The sequence below is a fragment of the Ceraceosorus guamensis genome (genome assembly GCF_003144195.1).
Source record: "Ceraceosorus guamensis strain MCA 4658 unplaced genomic scaffold IE81scaffold_46, whole genome shotgun sequence".
NCBI classification, from domain to species: Eukaryota; Fungi; Basidiomycota; class Exobasidiomycetes; order Ceraceosorales; family Ceraceosoraceae; genus Ceraceosorus; species Ceraceosorus guamensis.
In genome coordinates, this window is record NW_020290041.1 from 47,250 (window position 1) to 65,768 (window position 18,519).

At 55.6% G+C, this 18,519-nt stretch overlaps 7 protein-coding genes across 7 annotated transcripts; 5 read left to right on the forward strand and 2 right to left on the reverse strand.

Annotated features, from left to right (window-relative positions):
* The first annotated feature begins 230 nt into the window (after positions 1-230).
* Positions 231-4,416, forward strand: IE81DRAFT_324733 (hypothetical protein). Its single transcript, XM_025514310.1, has 8 exons — positions 231-925; positions 1,003-1,344; positions 1,458-2,694; positions 2,768-3,072; positions 3,176-3,231; positions 3,311-3,721; positions 3,807-3,939; positions 4,036-4,416. The coding sequence occupies exons 1-8, from the start codon at positions 508-510 to the stop codon at positions 4,260-4,262; spliced, it is 3,129 nt and encodes a 1,042-aa protein (XP_025368401.1). The 5' UTR covers positions 231-507; the 3' UTR covers positions 4,263-4,416.
* IE81DRAFT_367611 (hypothetical protein) lies at positions 4,327-7,755 on the reverse strand. The gene is made up of 3 exons (XM_025517093.1): positions 5,581-7,755; positions 5,418-5,528; positions 4,327-5,350 (listed from the first exon to the last, which is right to left on the reverse strand). The coding sequence occupies exons 1-3, from the start codon at positions 7,444-7,446 to the stop codon at positions 4,754-4,756; spliced, it is 2,574 nt and encodes an 857-aa protein (XP_025368402.1). The 5' UTR covers positions 7,447-7,755; the 3' UTR covers positions 4,327-4,753.
* Positions 7,756-7,957: 202 nt separating this feature from the next.
* IE81DRAFT_324735 (CAF1-domain-containing protein) lies at positions 7,958-9,735 on the forward strand. Its single transcript, XM_025514311.1, has 5 exons — positions 7,958-8,395; positions 8,502-8,701; positions 8,776-8,937; positions 9,011-9,304; positions 9,388-9,735. The coding sequence occupies exons 1-5, from the start codon at positions 8,300-8,302 to the stop codon at positions 9,614-9,616; spliced, it is 981 nt and encodes a 326-aa protein (XP_025368403.1). The 5' UTR covers positions 7,958-8,299; the 3' UTR covers positions 9,617-9,735.
* A 479-nt stretch (positions 9,736-10,214) lies between these two features.
* On the reverse strand, positions 10,215-11,007 carry IE81DRAFT_181736 (hypothetical protein). Its single transcript, XM_025510711.1, has one exon. It carries the CDS (start codon positions 10,891-10,893, stop codon positions 10,327-10,329), a length of 567 nt encoding a protein of 188 aa, XP_025368404.1. The 5' UTR covers positions 10,894-11,007; the 3' UTR covers positions 10,215-10,326.
* A 779-nt stretch (positions 11,008-11,786) lies between these two features.
* Positions 11,787-12,524, forward strand: IE81DRAFT_181814 (hypothetical protein). The gene has a single exon (XM_025510712.1). The coding sequence runs from the start codon at positions 11,986-11,988 to the stop codon at positions 12,403-12,405; it is 420 nt and encodes a 139-aa protein (XP_025368405.1). The 5' UTR covers positions 11,787-11,985; the 3' UTR covers positions 12,406-12,524.
* A 1,338-nt stretch (positions 12,525-13,862) lies between these two features.
* IE81DRAFT_324739 (mitochondrial carrier) lies at positions 13,863-15,691 on the forward strand. Its single transcript, XM_025514312.1, has 7 exons — positions 13,863-13,929; positions 14,028-14,037; positions 14,103-14,157; positions 14,246-14,382; positions 14,466-14,533; positions 14,605-15,182; positions 15,326-15,691. Coding segments are annotated over exons 1-7 (960 nt in total). The 5' UTR covers positions 13,863-13,927; the 3' UTR covers positions 15,436-15,691.
* Positions 15,692-16,749: 1,058 nt separating this feature from the next.
* On the forward strand, positions 16,750-18,511 carry IE81DRAFT_292150 (Mmp37-domain-containing protein; the record flags this gene model as incomplete). Its single annotated transcript, XM_025511940.1, has 4 exons — positions 16,750-17,397; positions 17,500-17,592; positions 17,666-17,971; positions 18,056-18,511. The coding sequence occupies 4 exons, from the start codon at positions 16,750-16,752 to the stop codon at positions 18,509-18,511; spliced, it is 1,503 nt and encodes a 500-aa protein (XP_025368407.1).
* Between the last annotated feature and the right edge of the window lie 8 nt (positions 18,512-18,519).

Consider the following 18,519-nt stretch of genomic DNA (forward strand, 5'->3'; position numbering starts at 1 on the left):
GCATGCCTGATGATGGTGAGTTTAGATGCTCGGCGCTGAGGATCGAGAGCTGACAGCTGCGCCGAGTCAATAACGTCGGACCCCGCGCCAGCCCATGACGTTACTCCGCGGTGCTCCGGCTCCGTCTCCGTCCCACGCGTGCGGTATGCGCTCCGCTCCTCCTCTGCATTCACCATTTGCAGTTCGAGTCTGCGCAAGCCAACGCGCCAAATCACTACTACACAACGAGACGCTTCCATACTTTCATCATGAATGCACCATATGTATGCTATGTTATGTACATCATTGGGGTCACTTCCAAAGCTTGAGGAAATGGCTCGGACACTCACTTGAATTCGTGACTCGGCTAGGCAGTCGACTCACTCCTCGCGATAGTGGGAGGGTATACTCTATCCTTGAGCCGCGAACCCTGATTGCGAGGGCCACCAAACAAAGCTTCGATAGCAGCGCAGCAGACATACATACCTACACGCCAGGCGGGAGCGCAGGGCGCTCTCATGTCGAGCAATGGCATCGATACCGACGGGAGCGCTTCGCCAATTCCCCTCCTCGTCCTCTTCACCGAGCGGTAGCAAAGACACAGTAGCTGCAGGGACTGTGCAAGAGACTGTGGACGCAGCAGCCACCTCTCCCAGCACACCTTCAGCAAATCAAACAGGGACGAGTTGCGGCATCTTGCACCACACTCGGACCAGCCCTGTCTCAGTGCAAGTGAACTCGGCCTTGTCCCAGTCGCCCACCGAAAGTGTGGCCAAAGGTAAGGGAAAAGGCAAAGGCAGGAGGTTGAGCTTCGGCAATAGTAGCAGGAAACACACGCCAAATCATACGCATGATGGGTGGGAAGGGATGGATAGGGACTTGGCACCTCGATTGAGGCTTGATGGGGTGGAGGGAGGGGGCCAAGCTTGGTCCATTGCGCGAGGCGGTGAGTGTATCGGGGCAAGGTGTGCTGAGAGAGTCACCCCACTGACCAAATGGCTTTCCGCGCCTCTCTCGACGCAGAGAGCGATATCGCGGACATCATCCCTCATCACTATCAGGCTCTGGACCTTGACCTCGGCGCTTCGAACGCAGTAGAACCAAATGCTGCGGCCAATTCGCGCTCTTACGATCAAGCACTGGCGCACCGTTCGAGCCCGCCATGCGCAGCGCGCTCCTTGTACGCCCCTCCGGGCGAAAGTCCGTTGAGAAGGAGGAGATATTCAAATACACGTCGAATGGTCGATATGGATGATCGTGCAGTGGAACAAGCCTACGAGCTGAGCAATACCGCAACACAGACGAGCAGGCAGCGTCAAGCGTCCAATTCGTCCGCTTATCCCCCAAGCTTTGCCGAATCTCAGTGTGAGTGGAGAGCAGCTGCGTCGAGAAGAATTGCCACAATTTTGCTGCAACGAGCTGAGAGGCAATGACTGCCATGCGTGCATGCATGACGTCCAACTTGTCTGTTCGCGCAGTCGCTACCATCATACGCAGACAGCGCAAACGCAGAATTTTCTCGCCTACTTTTGAGAGATTGGAGAGCGGAGATGCGGTGGTGGGCGAGGAGGAAGTGGCACAAGGCGAAGCTTGCGCCGTGCAGCGCAAAGGAAGACGTCTTAGTGGCGGCCGCAGCCGCAGGCGAGGGCACTCTGCGGCGAACAGGTCGGCCGCAGCTCACTTTGATGGCAAGGAGAAGCACCATCATCGTCGTCATTCGAACGGTACTTACCCTGTCGAGCAGTGTGCGGATCCTGGCGCGTGCGACTCTTTCCACGTTGACGATGCGCTCGATTCAGGCTCGTCGGATTGGGAGTTTGCAGGATGGGGCAGCATGTCTATGCTCGTCTTCAACCAGACTGAGCTGGATTCTGCCAAGCACAAAGTGCTCCGTCGACCGGTCGCGATGCTTGGGCAATGGCGCGCGTTCGCACTAGCAGGCAACGCCGTGACGGGAAGTGCCTTCTACTCTCTTCCTGCCGTGTTGGCCGTGAGCGGCGCATTGAGTCCGATCGGCATGGCCCTCGCTGCGCTGCTGCTTTGGCCTTTCAGACCCATCCTCGTCGAATTGGCTAGCGCACTCGGAGGCTCGGATGCGGGAAACTTTACCTACCTTACAAACTCTACCAGTGGAGCTACACTCTTTCCGCTACTTGCTGCCGCTTTCAATCTCTTGGACGCGCTAGCTACGGGCGCGGTGAGCGCTGCAACAGCTGCAAGCTATATTTCTGCGGAAACCGCTTCGACGACGACGACGACGACGCATGTGGATATGAAATTGATCAGCGTGCTACTCATACTGGCAACATCCATCATCTGTCTAATGGGAATCAAGGACAGTTCCAAAGTTGCACTTGGCATGATCTCTTTGCACCTCGTCACCATGCTCATCCTAATCATCGCTGGACTCATCAGCTGGATCAGAATGGGCAATGTGCAACTACGTTCCAACTGGGTCGATTTTTTCCATGGAGATGCAGTCTCTACCGTAAGCAGACGCACATTGACGCGACGCAGCAGCGGCAGCGAAAAGAGTGCAGTGAGAATCGTCTTTGATGCTACTTGCTTGGCTTTTGTTGGCCTGACGGGCGTGGAGACCACTCCGGCGTATGTGGCGTCGGTCAAGAGAGGCAGCTTTGAAAAAGCTCTGAGGAACTTGCACATATCTATCCTTACCGAGCCTATGCTTGCCTTGCTCATCGTGGCTGTCATGCCGTGAGTGCTGCTGGCGTCGAATTGTGACCGTACTTTGGAGCTGACGCAACGCACTCCTCTCGTTCGGACGCAGCCTCTCATCATCCATCGGCACGCCCAACATTCTAGCCAGTCTGGCTCAAAACAGTACGGGAGCATGGTTGCGATACTTGGTATTGACCGATGCCTGTATAGTGCTCAGCGGAGGCATCATCACGGGCGTAGTAGCTTTGTGCGGCACAGTGGAAGCTTTGGTCTCGAGCAAGGTCTTGCCGGGATTTTTGTCCTGGACTTTGCCGCGAACGGCAACGATGGCTAACGCTGTACTGCTCTTTGCGGCGTTGACCATGTGTATGTGCGCTACGGCTCGCTTTGACTTGACGGTGCTTAGCGGCGTTTGTGAGTGGGAGGAATACGGTTGACACGTAGGCAGAGAGCTATCACCTCATGGGCTTCCACCTGCATCAGCTGACATTGTGAACTTTTCGTCGTTGCGCGCTAGTCTCTATGGTCTTCCTGTGCGTCCTTACGTGCTTTCCTATCTCCTTGCTCTGCATCGTGAGTCCCTTGCCTGCTTATGAATGGGCAGGTTGCCAAGATTGACCATGCTTCCCTTCCCTTTGCCTCTCTTCTGCAGCTCCATTCTCGACGCACTCTGCCTCGCGAACGCAAAGCTTCGATGCTCGTCATTGTGACATCGCTTTGCATTGGACTTGTTGCTATAGCAGGCAATGCGGCTCTAGCACCCGTCACATTGGCTCAAATGGTAGCGTACACAGCAGTCATACTCTTCGTCCTGCTCGCTCTGCATTATCGCATCGCGCTGGTCAAGATGTTCCTCTGGACCATCGCACAGGAATGGACGCTTTGGAACAGAAGTTCGAGGATCAGAAAGAACGCTAAGAGCAAAGATGGACTCAATCGATCTTCCGCTTGGAGGAAGAGCATCATGGAGTGGATCAGAAAGAATAGGTCGGACGTCGTAGTGTATTTCACAAAGACGGACGAAATTTCCACCTTGGTCAGGGTGCTCAGCTATATCCATGAGGTAAGGTCCACGAGCCTGCACGAAACAACACGGCGTGCCTTGCTGATGAACGTGTCCTCGTTTTGCTTCGACTCTCCATTCTAAGCACGAACCGGCTTGTTCTCGCGTCATTCTCGTACACTGTTTCGACCGCGTTTTGCATATTCCATCGGAGCTCGAAGCCAATAGTCAATTGGTGGATGAAAGCTTTCCAACCATCACCGTCGACCTGATCTTTGGTGAGAGTCTTCACACTGCTTTCGGGTTTATTCTGCATCATCGCGCAAGACTTATCAGCCTTTGACACGCTTCTTCGACATGTGCCGCGCCGCCAGTCCAAGCAGAATTTACTCCAATCGTCGTGCAGGCTTTATCGGACAGGTTGGGAATGCCTACTAGCAGAATGTTCATCTCTTGTCCCTCTGGCTCAGGTATCATTCAGCAGGCAGATTGCTCTTCAAACGTGTCTCCCTCGAGCACACCGAGCACGAGCGCCGCGAACCTTTCTTCTCACTTTGAGCTGCCAGAATTTGGAGGTTTGCGCATCATTACCAGCCACTGACACCGCCAGACGCGACGTCTGACCACGTCTGTTTCGCACCAGCAGCCACGCACACTTGCAAATCCACCCCCATCGCTGCAACGTCGCTGGAATTGACCAGTCACCCACGTTATCTGCTACATCTTGGTCGACATTGCAATGCATGCCATGTACTGTCGTCTCTGATTCGCTCTGCTCTGTGCGACAGACAGCGCATATATTCTCATGGATAGGGTCGTCAACTACGACGTTCTGCGGGAAGGAATTTATGAGGGAAGAGGACAAGGGTGAAAAATGGTGTGGTGGATGCATGAATACAGGGCGCCTCCAGAGGCGCACTTGCAACTGGACAACATGGATGCATACTTGGACATTTTGGTGTGAAGTGACTCTTGGTGTTTCGCATTGTGATCGGTGAAGCTGGAATGCGGATGAGAATGAGGCCCGAATTGGACGCTCCGGGAAATCTACAACCTTGCTGAAGTCGACGGTCCCGATGGATCTTGCGTTTTCTATAAGCCCAAGCTCGGACGCGCGTCAGGCGAACCCTTGCGGTCGAAATTGGAGCAGTCGAACGGTTTCGTCGATGCTCCTCGTGCCAGACGGCCCTTGAGCTCTTTAAGCTCTCGCTCGACCTTATCCTTGTGCAGCTCCAAGCCGACGATCTTCTTTGTGAAATACTCTCTCGAGCGACTGTGCTCCTCTTGCAGGAACTCTATCGTCTTGTCCTTCTCTTGCAAGCTCTGCTCCAAGGTGGAAAACTTCAATGCATGAGCGTCATTCCTCTCCTTGATCGCCTCTTCCCAAGCAATGTCGTCTGCGCGCCTGAGCTGCTCAGACTCGGCCGACTGCGACTGATATCGATTCGACACTCCTTGCATCTCGTCCTGCTGATGAGAGGTGATTTGAAAGGGTAAAGCCTCGACGTCTGGGCTTGCCTGCTCGCGTGGTTGTGGTTGATGTTCGATGCGCTGATACTTCTTGGCGTGCTCTTCTTGGAGCTCAGCAGAAATTTCTTCTCGCAGCTTACGCTTCATTGCGTCAGTCTGTGCTTGAAATGCCATGGTCATCTCCTTCCTGAGAGACTCGCGCGCCTGCTCAAGCTCATCCTGGAACCACAAAGGGCCAGAAAGCATGAGTGTACGCATTGGGGCCTGACGGACGCACGTCACTTACCGCGTGGTGAGGGACAGGAGCAGGATGGTGATTGGTCTGCGGAATGGCAGTCCTTGGCGGTAGTAGGTGGCTCGCGGCCGCCGCATTACTTATGGAATACTGCGAAGGAAGCTGAAGCTCAGGTCAGTACGTGTGTGTTTGTATCGTGGGGCACCGAACTCACCACCCAAGGCAGGGCAGGGTGCGTTGCATTTGTGTTGTCTCTCGCTACACCGCTCGATGAACCCTCGATTGAACGAAGCCTCTCTGCATCGGATGGGGGTAGGCCTGGGCATTGCGCACGAGCAGAGTAGCGTTCTTGGGGAAGGTGGCTGTCTTCATGCTTGATGGACTGCGGGGCGAGAGGTGCTGATTGAGAGCGGTGACTGTGCGCACCCGCCCCGGACATCGTCACATTTGCTAGGCCAAGATGGTCCGCTGATGATGTGTGCGCGGAGCTGACGTCGGCTTGTGGCGGTCCGGCCAGCTGCATAGTGCGGAAACCGGACAGCCAAGGAAATTGCGATTCCTTCCCCTCTAGAATATGAGCATCCGTCTCGAGAAGTATCCGCATGTGTTGAGTGGGAGCCGACGAGGCCGCCTGCCGAATCTGGTCGAGACTGAGCTTACGCGATGAAACCTGAAGATTTTGCAGCACATCATCCACCAACCTCTCAAGGTGTTCCACCTGTGTGAGGACAGTTGTGAAAAGGGCTTCCCTCTTCGGCGCGCGAGCGCTATCGTAATGCGGCATTATAGCTCTCCAGATCACCGAGGATCGACACGTTTGATATGCCGTATGTGCAAGATTCATGCACCACGGATGACCCTCAGCAACCGTACACTGGCGTATGAACAGAGCTTGGTCTGTGGGATGCGCCTTCAAATGATTTACTAGCACCACACGGTCGTGCTCCGACCACTGCTCGGCTACGTAAGATTCTGGGCCTTGTTGCAAGCCTGCGTCCTGCTCTTGCTCCTCTTGGTGGTGCTCTTCGATCTTGCACGAGGTCGTGACACCCGAAACATCTGGGGTGCGGTCTAGGGATGTGTAGAATGAGGCAACATGAGGGGGCGGGGAAAGGGATGCGGCTGTATTCTGCTCACGCGATCCCTGAGCAGGACTGGCGGCGGCAGATCTGAGCACCGCGTGTTGCGGTGAGAGGTCAGAGCAAAGCGTCCCGGGACCGTCGAGAGGGGCAAGCACTCCGATGGATGCTGCGCTAGAATCGACTGCTGAAGCTGCACCCTGTGGGCTCTGTCCAAGCGCTTCTGACTGCTGTTGTTGCCATTGGAGACCGCTGGCAGGTTCGTGCTTGATTTCGGCTTGCTGATTGGCGGTGGTCTGGTACGACGTCAAAGGAGCCAACTTCTGCTGCATTGAAGCATCGCTGAGTGCAGACGTCGCCAAGTTGGGCTGAGACGTTTCGCTATGGTGATCGAGTTGCGACTGACCGGGGCTCTGATGATGAAGAGTGGTCGACGCAGGACCTGATGGGCTCATCGATGAGGTGTTTGCGACATGTCCAGCTTGCGCCTGACTGGCAATCTGTTCACACGATGTCAGCGCCGATGAGCTCGGTGAACGTGTCGGAGACACCCCTACACCCTTGCGCGGAGAAGCCGCGAGTGAATGCGGAGTGGAGAGAGGTTTGACTGTGGGATCGGGTCTAGGCGTGACGTGCGTTGCACCTGTCTGTGATACACTCAGAGGGCGAGACGCGATTGAGTTGTGTTTCGGCTTGGACTTCTGCTCAGCGCCTTTGGTCAGAGTTGCGGCCGGTGACTTAGGTTGCATGCCACCTGTCTTGGGAGTCTGTCGTGGCGGTGGTGGTGGACGCGCGGTGGGCGAAGGACTTCCTGAGAGTGCGTATGCGGCGCCGTCGGTTGGCATCGCAAGAGCTCGAGTGGGGGGCGATCTGGCACTGTTCTCTCCAACATTGCTTCTTGCAACAGCTTGCAAGTGTTCGGCTGACAAGAATCCTCGCGTGTTGCCACGGTTCTCCCCTAAAGCAGGCCTGTTGACTCCTGGTGCAAGTGATTTGGCCATGTTGGCACGATAGTCATTCGCTAGGCAGGTAGGCCCTCATGGAATGTTATCGTTGAGTCCATAGATCTACGATGACGAAGATCGCTGCCCAAGACCGATTTGATGTGCCCGACGCGGGTGAGAAAGCGTCGTCGTGATGGACCTCCACCAGCTTCACGACGAGCACGATAGGATGGGATTTGCATGCTCATCCACAGGCTTTTCTTGTGCTGCGCTTCTCCAGAGATCTTACATGCTAAGCTGACGACGTCTCAATCTTGACGAAGAAAAGAGATGTTTAAAGGTGGCTTCGAGGTTGGTTCCTTCTACTGGCCTTTTGGATGCCGCGTCTTGGGACGAGACGTACCACTGACCGAATGACCAGTCACGAGTCTCACGTTCTCGGCTAGCTGGAGCGCGGGGGTTAACGCTCCAGGCAATTCGTGCACACGTGACCCAAATTGAGCAGCCATCAGTGCTGCGTCTACGCGCAGGCGGTCCACCTCCCTTGATGCTTCGTCTGGACGACCACCTTGGCTAAATCTATAGAACCTATCTCGACCACCACACAGACACCGCTGGCAACGGACAGGCTTCAATTCTCAACCACGTCTCATGAAGTCGTTTGACTTGCTTGCTGCCTTGACATCGTAGCGACTGCTCATCGGCTAGAGCGTACCCAATCCAGCTGAAATTCCTCACTGCATCGCTCCAAGATACCTGCTAGCTTTGGTGGCTGCAGTACGACTAACAAACGTCGCCCTATCAGCAAGCGTCCAATCGCGATCGCTCCGGCGTACCAGCTCCCATCTTGCGCGGCCGGGCCGTTGAGATCAAGTAGACTGATAGATCTCTACGCTAGAGGCTTGTCAAGATGACGGGCCGCATTCGGGAGGTTTGGGCCCACAATGTGGAGAGCGAGATGGCTGCTTTGCGGGAAGCCATCATCAAGTATCCTTACGTCGCCATGGTGAGTGGCGGCGTGCTCATCTGGCGCGATCTCTGATGGTGTGCTGCGTTCACTGCCCATCGTGCTGATCCCACCGCATCTAAAATCCGCTCCATTGCGCATACAGGACACTGAATTCCCAGGCATCGTGGCAAGACCGATCGGAACTTTCAAAGGATCCTCCGACTATCACTACCAGACACTGAGATGTAACGTGGACCTCTTGAAGCTCATCCAGCTGGGCATCACTCTGAGCGACGAGAACGGAGAGCTGCCACCGCCCAACGAGGTCTGCACTTGGCAGTTCAACTTCAGCTTCTCAGTCAAGTGAGTGTGCCAAGTAGCCTCGCTCACTTCCATGTGCGCTGAAGAGGAGCGATCTCACATTCGGCGCCCACCAGTGACGATATGTGCGCTCCTGAATCACTTGAGCTGCTGCACAAAGCCGGACTGGACTTTGAGAGGCATGAGAGGATGGGCATAGATGTCGAGCACTTCGGCGAGCTCCTCATCACTTCCGGCTTAGCTCTCTTCGACGATGTCAAGTGGGTCAGCTTCCACTCGTGAGTGTCTTCGATGCGAACGTACATCAAGCACTACACTATCATCATTGACGCGTGTTGCTCGTCATCTCAGGGGCTACGACTTTGGCTACTTGTTGAAGGTGGTGACCTGCTCCCCCTTGCCCTCTCAAGAGTCAGACTTCTTTACGCTGCTTAGGCTTTGGTTCCCTTGTGTATACGACATCAAGTATCTCATGAGGAGCTGCAAGACGCTCAAAGGAGGACTACAAGATGTTGCCGACGATCTCGGGGTCTCTAGAATTGGCCAGCAACATCAAGCAGGTAGTGACTCTTTGCTTACTGCGAACACATTCTTCAAGCTGAGAAACGTCTATTTTGACGGAGTCATCGATGACTCGAAGTATCTGTGAGTAGCAAGAGGCTCGACGACCGTGTTTTGGCTCCATCTCTGACAGCGGCGCCCTACATCTCATGTATCTTGCTTGCTAGCGGCTGTCTGTACGGCTTCAGCACTCACGCAAACCGAGCTGTGGGTAGCACGACTGCTTCTACATCTGCTGCGAATGCTGCTGCTGCCGGCGTCTCCAGCTCCATACCCACCACGCCATCTCAACACGGCCCAGAGACTGGCATGACTCCCTCCAAAGCCCATCCTAATGCTTCTGACAGGCGAGACTTCTCCAAGACGCCCATGGGAACATTGGGAGGTGAGAGGTAAATTCTCCCAGTCACCTCGACTCTCAGCGCCTACAGTCAGACAGCACATCGCCTCGCACCTGCATGTATTCTAGTCATCTTTTGGATCAATGAGAATAACAGCCGCTTCGAGCTTCAAAGCAACATTAGCGGGTGAAGTAGATCGTGTGAGGGTTGGAGAGGAATGGAGCGAGCAGTGGGACTTTGAATAAGGCAGGATGGCCCGGATTGGGGACTATGGCTCGCCGAGCCAAGCCTGCGCGACCGGCCTAGGGACTCGCAGTTTGATTTGTCTGGGAATGTTGTCTTTGGTCAGACGCTCGCCCTGCCAAGCAATGCGGCCCTTTGTGCGTTGAGGTGACTTATCGGTGAAAGCGTCGTACGAGGGGCTGTGCTGGTCTGCCGACATTTTTTGAACTCGAGGTGCGCCTACGTGGCGAGACAGGCCTTGCGATGCTTTGGAGGGCTCTTGCTGCTGAAATCCTGGCTCACGTCCTCCTCTAAACATCTTGCCGACTTCCTCCCAGCAAGCTTTCAATGCGCCACAACGCTTCTGAAGAACGTGCTGGCCATAGCGCGGAGATCGTCCCGAGGAACATCAAAGGCGACTCTTCCAGTTTCAACACCCAAGTCTATCCCAACCAGGTCGTCCATGCCGATCAGTCACGTACCTCGGTAGAGTTTTCAGTGGTCGTAATGACTGCGCGAGACTAAGCAAAGCAGAAGGAGCAGTCATCTGAACACCTTTCCTTCCGAATCAATGGCCCGTGCCCACACACAGCTACTTACCTCGATAGGCGTGCTAGACGGCACTTTGTCAGGAGTCTGCACGGGCTGCGGTGCAACTTGAGGTTTGACGGCTGTTGGTTTCGTGGGACCGATGATTTCTACGGGTCGAGGAACGCGAGTGACAGGCCCATTGATGGAGGGGCGACTAGGGTAGCCTTGCCATCCCCAGTGACTTCGCAATTTCGGCACATCAGGGACTTGATATGCTTTGCTTTCAGGCTTGGGTCCTCCTCCCCACCTTATCTTGGCGAGCCGCTCCAATTCTTGCGCGCCATAGTAATCTGCAAGAGGTGCTCGCTTCTGCATCATGCCCGCCACGGGAGCGACAAGCCTAACCTCTGCGCCGAGTGGAGAACGGCGGTGAATGCCGCCTTGCTTATACATCCTTTTCAAATCTGCCAATTGACTGTCAATCTGGTCCACACTCTTGAGACCGAAACCTCCATCGGCGGTGATCTTCATGCCATTGGTCTTGTACACGACCGTGTTGCCTTTCTTCAAGTCCATCATGACGTGGAAGCCACCCTTTCTGTAGTTTTGACGAGCAGTGGCGCTCTTGGCAAAGCTGTGCCGATGTAAAGGTCAGCACGTCGCTGCGAGACGGTAGGCGTGCCAATCCTATCTCGCTCACGTAGTTCCTGCGCCGATGCCGTGTTTGTAAGTGATCTTAGCAGTGTCCTTGACGTACCTGCCTGCCGTCTTGAGACCAGTGATGACTCCTCCCAACGGCGATCGACGGCTTAGCGGTGCAGAAGCTTGTCGAGCCAGCAAGGAGCGTCGATGGCGCGGTTTGATTTTGAGCACCTTTCGAATCTTGCCAACGACCTTGCGGCCTTTCTGTTGGTTCGCGGGCGGGACATTAGCACCGTGGTTTCGCCACTTGCTTCGCATGATGGTCTGCTGATTCTTCCACGTCACATGCTCAGCCTTGTAAGCTAGACGCACTTTGGAACTCAGAGCGTACCTGCGCTCACACAGCAAATCACAAGAATGGCGCATGTTAGCGTCACACTATGACATCGTGAGACTTCAGTAGGGCATTGCCTACTGACATCAAACCTGCTTTCGGACCGTGCGCTTTAGTCACGGTCCAAAGATTTTTCAGGCTACTTTTCCCGATCGGAAGAGCGATCTTGTAGGCTCGGCGGCTCAACATCTCAACAGAGCTGTCAGCTTCGCGGCCAAGTAGATCGGGTGATGTGACCTGATGAAGAGGAAGAGGAGGAGGAGGACGAGGAGCAGACGCATTCAGCGCTCGAAGTCCAGATGGGAAGGTTTTCGTAAGCAGGACTAAGTACGTACCTGAATGTCGTCGGTGACAGATCTTGAAGCATGTCTGCCGGGCTGTCCCAAGACAGACGTTGCAACAGCTCTGTCAGAATCAGGAAGAGTTGTGATCAGACGGTCAGCGCGCATGACATTGACGATCGGTCAGATCAAGCCTAGCACATACAGGAGTGCTACAAGGCTGAGTTGAGGGCCGAGAAACAGCATGATGATGTTGGGCAACCGATCTACACTTTGAAGTCAAAGTGTTGCAAGGCAATGTGGGCTACAAATTCTGAGCTTGCTGCGACTTGCGCAGTGTGAGTGTCACGGTATATGAGCTGGAGCCGACACGACCTGCGTGCGGTGCATAGAGCATATATAGCGAGCGGTCAAGAGCTCGGGTGGGGAGAGAACAACGGGCACGATTTGGCGGGACTGATGGGAGATGACGCTTGCCTAAATACGTTCTGCGAAGCTGCTCACGTTCCCCCTCCTTCTCATCAATCACTTCTCGCCACCGCTCTCTCAAAACACTCGCCGAGGCCTAGCTGCTTCGAGTGCCGATCAGCTTTCAGCTTCTGGGGCACGCCACTGCTGTTCCAGGGCGGGGCCTTGCAAACGACCGCCTTCGCCGTGCAGACTCGCAAACGCCCACACGTAGCTCTGGCTGGATCACGCCTTGCGATTCAGCCAGAGAGCACTTTGGGTGCCGCAAGGCCTACTGCGCCTGTCCACGCGCGGGGGGTGCGGTGACCTTTTGGCTGACTGGGATGTCTGCGTGTCTAGAACGCTGGATGCGCAGCGAAGCTGGCAGGTTGAGTGATGAGCGTGATGGATCAGAGCAGTGCCCGCCGCGCCTGCTAGATGGGCGGCGTTGCCACTGCTTCAGAAGGCCGTCAGGCAGAGAGAATCGTGGGCGTCTGCTTACCGCTCCTCGCTGCTTGGTGACTGCAAAACCTTTCCCCCCCCCCCCCCCGCGTCACTGGGCCTATGGCTGATACCCGCCCGCGCGTCGTCCGTTCCATATTGCCCGCGCATGGTGGTCGGAAGTCACGAGTGTGCCCTAGGCATCCGACACCCTCACGTCATCCACACCTTCTGCTGGCTCAGGTGGGATCGCGCTTCACACTAGACTGCGCATCCTCTGCTTCAGGTAGTCATCATGCCGCTTGAGTGGCGATGTTGATGTGCGTAGTCGTTGCGAGGCTTGATTCGACGCTCGATACGAGGATCAATGAGAATCACAATCACGAATGATGATGCTGTTCGACACACGCATGTGGAGTCGTGAGTACGAGCTCGAGGCTGACTGTTTATCGAGAATAATTTTAGCTGCGGAATAGAACGGAACAACGGGTCGGCGCCCGAGTCGCGCGGCAAGCCCAGCAGCAGCAGGGGCCGCCGCCATCATCCCATCGCATGCATCTCCCAGCAGCAAAGAAGCGATAAGTCAAACGTTCCAGCAGCGCAGCACGCAAGCAGCAGCAGCAGCGCTTGGCCTTAAGGTCGCTTTGCATGCAGCAGCAGCGAAACAAACGCCTGGCCTGGCCTGTCCATGCAGCAGCAAATGAGCGAAATCTTCATGCGCGAAACACAGCCGAGCCACGCAGCCATGCAGCCGTCTCTTCGCGGGCGGAACTGCTCGAGTGCCCGGAGATCAGACAATCACAATCGTGAATGGCCATCACCAGGCCAGCGCAGCTAGGTCGTCCGTCAAGTTTTAAGATTTTGGTGCAGCTGAGAAAGGGAAACGAATTTTTTGCGCTCCGTGCGTGAGCCAATCTGGCTGGCTGGCTGGCTGAGTGCGCGTTTGTCTGCTCCCTGCTTCAGCCGCTCCATCGTGGTTAGGGTTGACTAGCCGACCATGGCCACAGCCCGGCCTGCCCTGCGTCGATCGAGGTTCGTCGCATGGCTTCGCTTAGAGCCGGAGACCAGCAGCGCCATGCATTAGCAGTCGCGCAGACCCAAGCCAGCACGATGAGCGCCGCGGGCGGACCGGCGTGGACGCACGCGCTCGTTCCCGAGCAGACAGCCCAGCCCAGCCCAGCCATGCAGCAGCAGCTATAGCCGCTGGCCACGCCGATGAAGGAATTCAAGAGCGTGCGTGCATGATGAGTGCGAGAGTTTTTGCGTGCGTGCGTGCGCACGCGAACGAGCGGTGCGGCTTGAAATCTTGTGCGCTGCTCGTCCAGCTTCTTCTCCTCATTCCCGACCACCTCCCGTTGACCGGTTCACGTCTTCTAATCACCACTCAGTCTCCCCAGCATTCGTCAAAATGTGAGTCGTTCTTTATGATGTTTACGAAGACTCATGGTGCCAGCCAGTTGGCCAGAGGTTGACGCTTTCTTGCCTTGGTTCTCTCTCTCTGCGTGCAGGGGCACAGTCGTACGTTGGAAGCGCGATGGAAAGGTGACGTGCGCTGCATGCTGATTTCTGCTCTCTGCGAACAGGTTGACCCCTCCAAGCAAGGCACCAAGAGCCTCAGTGGCTTCGCCACTGACTTCCGTGAGTGCACTGGCTCGCACGCACATCGATTTGCGAGATGCGGGTGTGAGAGCTATACGCTAAAGCCAAAGCGCCTGCTCTCACGCAGTCATGGGTGGTGTCTCCGCCGCTGTCTCCAAGACCGCTGCTGCCCCCATCGAGCGAGTCAAGCTCCTCATTCAAAACCAAGATGAGATGATCAAGCAGGGCCGTCTCGCTTCTCCCTACAAGGGTATCGGTGACTGCGTGAGTTTGCACAGGCGCTAGACTTTCCACTGGTTGAGCTGAGATGGAGACATGCGGTCTAACGGCGTCTTTTACTCCTGCAGTTCGGCCGCACCATCGCTCAGGAGGGCGCCGTCTCTCTCTGGCGTGGTAACACCGCCAACGTCATCCGGTGAGTGTGTTTGCATCCCTTGCTGTCTTTGCACAGCTTTGCTGATCCGTGCAAACCCGCGGCGCGTGCAGTTACTTCCCCACCCAGGCCCTAAACTTTGCCTTCAAGGACTTCTTCAAGAGTCTCTTCAAGGTCCCCAAGAGCGACCCTTACTGGAAGCAGCTCTCGGCCAACCTTGCGTCTGGTGGTGCCGCTGGTGCATCTTCTTTGCTCTTCGTCTACTCTCTTGACTACGCCCGTACCCGTCTGGCAAACGACGCCAAGTCTTCCGCCAAGGGTGGAGGAGAGCGTCAATTCAACGGTCTCATTGACGTGTACCGCAAGACCCTCGCTTCCGATGGTATCGCTGGTCTCTACCGTGGTTTCGTTCCATCGGTCGTTGGTATCGTCGTCTACCGTGGTCTGTACTTCGGTATGTACGACTCCCTCAAGCCCGTCGTCCTCACCGGATCTCTTCAGGGCAACTTCGCTGCGTCTTTCGCTCTCGGATGGGTTGTCACCACTGGTTCCGGTCTTGCTTCTTACCCTCTGGACACTATCCGTCGTCGTATGATGATGACCTCGGGTGGTACCGGACCCCACTACAAGAACATGCTTCACGCCGGTTCCGAGATCGTCAAGGCCGAGGGTGTCAAGTCTCTCTTCAAGGGTGAGTTGGGCACCCTTATTGCTTCTGCAGAGAAGAACGATGCAGCCAAGCATCGGAAGCCCGTCTGCGCGATCGGCGATCACGAGTTTGCGCTGACAGTCGTCACCAATCCGTGCTCCCGTCTCGTCTTCGCTCATCTGCAGGTGCTGGAGCCAACATTCTCCGTGGTATTGCCGGTGCTGGTGTGCTTTCCGGTTACGACAAGCTCCAAGAGCTTCTCCTCGGAAAGGTCTACAGCGGTGGTTCCGGATAAGCGAAGACGACTGTTCATCAAGTTGCAACTCGTCTCTGCTTCTCCTCCCGCTCAAGTACACTCTACAAAACCCTCATTGTGTCGAAGTCCGTTTCACAACAATGAAAATACAGTCCTACATTCGCATGCGTGCCAGGATAGCGATGCCGAGAAGCGATGGCGCCGCAGGATTGTGGAAGGAGTGCAGCTCTTTCGGCCGAGAACACTAGACATCTTGACTTGAATGTGCTTGTCAGAGATTCGACCCTGATGGGACGCAAATTGAAGTTTGAGATGCAACCTAGACGCTGTGTGCTGCCAATGCCCCACGTTCAAAGGTGACTTGCACGAGACACATCGTACTGCTCGCGAGTGATGCCCGGTGTGTGGATGGATGCGGGTATGCTGTTTGCTGCTATTTGAGCGCGCGGCCCAGCGCGAGGGTGGACCGTGTGGCATGCACGCAACAGACTTTTGCGCAGGCGGACGGACAGACAAGTGCAGATGCTCGCACGCGTTGCGTGGTCAAGGAGATGGGGCCGGGGACCCGTGCATAGCAAGCAAGCACGTCAAAAGAATTGGTCTACATCTTTGCTGTCGTACCCCGAAAATGACGGGGCAATAACAAAACGAGCGAGTCCTCTCCTTCCGCGCTTTTGGATTGATGAATTCTATTTTGTTTTTGTGCTGCATCGATCAGGAGCGTACGGTGCGCAGGATCCATCCCATCCCATCCCATCCGCCTTTTGTGATTCCAGCGCGTGCCTTAATTGTTGCTCAACGCGGCAGCATATATATATGCGGTCACGCCGTCACGGCAAGCGCGCTGGATGCTGAGCTCAGCAACAATTGCGCGCCGCGCACGCGGTGTAAATTGCGTGCCTGACACGGCCCCCCCTCCACTTATTTTGCGGGCGAGTCCAAGGAAAGCTAATTTGTTTCCTTTTTCAGGGTTCTTTTCTGTTCGCGCGAGCAACCTCCCTCTTCTTGCGACGTCCGAACGCTCCCACGCACATCCACACGCCATCTGGGATCGACTTGCACGCGCAGCGCTTTGCTTAGCATCAGCTTGAGGAATTGTTAGGCTAACCCTTGTAGGCGCTCGCTGGCCTTCCTTACCCTCCGCGGCCCGGATCATCTTTGCGTGGAATTGCAAGGAGGGGCCTATGAGGTTAGAGGCAATTCTACACGATGCAGGCGAGTCTTGTTGAGCGCTGCCTACATGGCACCTGCCAAGAATAAGCGCTGACAGTCGGTTGCGCCCGCTGTTTCTGCCGTTTATAGTGCACTTGCCGTCGAGGGATTGCGAGCGTGGGAGATGTTGCTTCGCGTCGCATGATTATAGGGACGTCGGAGAGGATAGCTGGAGTGACGCGAGGGCTGGGAGTAGCGCGTGCTCAAAGCGAGGATAAGGTGCCGCTCGCTTTCTCTGCCAGGAGTCCGAGCTGGTATGAGCGGTCAGCGCGTATGGGTAGAGCAAGACCGAGTCAAGGCGCAACGCTTCACACTTCTGCAAAATGCAGACGGGATCTAGGCTCCTCTGGCACCGGCACGACACGACGATCGGCCCCTCAAGCCCCACCTGCCGGACTGCGCACGACCTCCTTTCCACCACCTTCCTTTCCCGAAGCTTTTGGAGCAAACCAAATGATTCCCCTCTCCTCCGACCTCAATCGCAGACTCTCCAACATCCACTCTTCTTTCCGCGCACCCATCCGTTTCGCCTTCGCTTATGGATCTGGGGTCTTCAAACAGTCGGATGCGGGACCGGAACATTCGAAGAGACCTCAAGGTCCCAAAGGGAAAATGATAGATGTCGTCATGGCTGTTGCTCATCCTGAGCATTGGCACAGCGTCAATATGAAGCAGCACCCTCGACACTACCCCACGTTGGCTAGGCTGCTCGGAGGCACTGCGGCTGCAAAAGCTCAGAAATGGGGAGCTGGACTCTGGTACAATCCTTATGTCAAGATAGGGGATGAGGTGAGTCTTTGTACCTTGCGTTCTTCGTCAGGTGTGCACGCCAGCCAGATCTGCGAGTCCCATCATGCTGATGCGATGCATATGTTCACGGCGGGACTCCAGCTCATCAAGTACGGCGTCATCTCTGTAGATGATCTGTGCAACGACTTGCTCGACTGGGACACGCTGTACGTCAGTGGAAGGATGCACAAACCAGTACGTGTCATGCTTTCTAAATTCACGACACTTGACACTCACTGACGCTTAGAGGCTGGCATCGTCTCCCAAGGTCGCGATGCTGCAAGCAGACGCTCGCGTGCGATTAGCGCAACAGGTGAATTTGACCTCTGCTTTGCGCGTAGCACTCTTGCTGCTACCAGAGCGCTTCACGGAGGTGGAGCTGTACACGCAGATCGCTTCTCTCAGCTACACTGGAGATTTCAGAATGAGTGTGCCAGGCGGAGAGAATGCGGACAAGGTGCGGAACATCGTGCTGGGCCAGCGAGACCAATTCAGGCGGCTATATGCCGGACTTGTCAGGAGCTTTGGTACTGTCCACATAGAAGAGACCAGGGCGGATCGATTTGCCATGATTGTGAGCACGTATGCGACTCCTTGGTTGCCCCCTGAGATGTACTGCTCCCATACTGATACCATTCGGACCTGACACGGCCTGTAGCAAGATACGTCTGCCGCCACTAGAGCAGACTACGCAGGTCGCTTACCTCTACGGCTCCGAGAAAAGGTGCAAGCGCACTACACGGCTCATCCGGATGCAGATCCAGCCTTTTTGGCCCTGTCGCTGAGCAGGCGATCGGACCAGGTGACACGCAAGCCCAGCGCCGTCTCCCGAAACTCTGACGACGCGGATGCGGAAAAGGAGAGGCGCAAAGCGTTTTGGAAAGCTGCTGTGGAGCAAAAAGACTTTGAAAGGGTTTTGCTGCAGATGATTGCGAAGACGGTCAAGGGGCCTGCTTGGGCTCAGAGCGTAAAGGGCGTCTACACTGCTGGATTCGGCAGATCACTTAGATATGTCCTGGCAAAGGTCGGAAAGGTGAGCGTTGGGTCCTTGCATGCTTGCTACATGGGATGGGGACTTTCAGAAGCTGAATCTGCTACCTTTTGTTGTGATTGACAGTACTT

Coding starts and splice junctions, on each gene's coding strand:
- IE81DRAFT_181814 (XM_025510712.1), top strand. CDS start 11,986: ATGAGCTGGAGCCGACACGACCTGCGTGCGGTGCATAGAGCATATATA.
- IE81DRAFT_181736 (XM_025510711.1), bottom strand. CDS start 10,893: ATGATGGACTTGAAGAAAGGCAACACGGTCGTGTACAAGACCAATGGC.
- IE81DRAFT_324733 (XM_025514310.1), top strand. CDS start 508: ATGGCATCGATACCGACGGGAGCGCTTCGCCAATTCCCCTCCTCGTCC. Junction 3,073..3,175: donor GACGGTGCTTAGCGGCGTTT/GTGAGTGGGAGG, acceptor GTTGCGCGCTAG/TCTCTATGGTCTTCCTGTGC. Junction 3,722..3,806: donor TGCTCAGCTATATCCATGAG/GTAAGGTCCACG, acceptor CTCCATTCTAAG/CACGAACCGGCTTGTTCTCG.
- IE81DRAFT_324739 (XM_025514312.1), top strand. Junction 14,383..14,465: donor ACAAGGGTATCGGTGACTGC/GTGAGTTTGCAC, acceptor TTACTCCTGCAG/TTCGGCCGCACCATCGCTCA. Junction 15,183..15,325: donor TGTCAAGTCTCTCTTCAAGG/GTGAGTTGGGCA, acceptor GCTCATCTGCAG/GTGCTGGAGCCAACATTCTC.
- IE81DRAFT_324735 (XM_025514311.1), top strand. CDS start 8,300: ATGACGGGCCGCATTCGGGAGGTTTGGGCCCACAATGTGGAGAGCGAG. Junction 8,702..8,775: donor AACTTCAGCTTCTCAGTCAA/GTGAGTGTGCCA, acceptor GGCGCCCACCAG/TGACGATATGTGCGCTCCTG. Junction 8,938..9,010: donor AAGTGGGTCAGCTTCCACTC/GTGAGTGTCTTC, acceptor TCGTCATCTCAG/GGGCTACGACTTTGGCTACT.
- IE81DRAFT_367611 (XM_025517093.1), bottom strand. CDS start 7,446: ATGGCCAAATCACTTGCACCAGGAGTCAACAGGCCTGCTTTAGGGGAG. Junction 5,529..5,580: donor ACCCTGCCCTGCCTTGGGTG/GTGAGTTCGGTG, acceptor CCTGAGCTTCAG/CTTCCTTCGCAGTATTCCAT. Junction 5,351..5,417: donor CTCCTGTCCCTCACCACGCG/GTAAGTGACGTG, acceptor TTGTGGTTCCAG/GATGAGCTTGAGCAGGCGCG.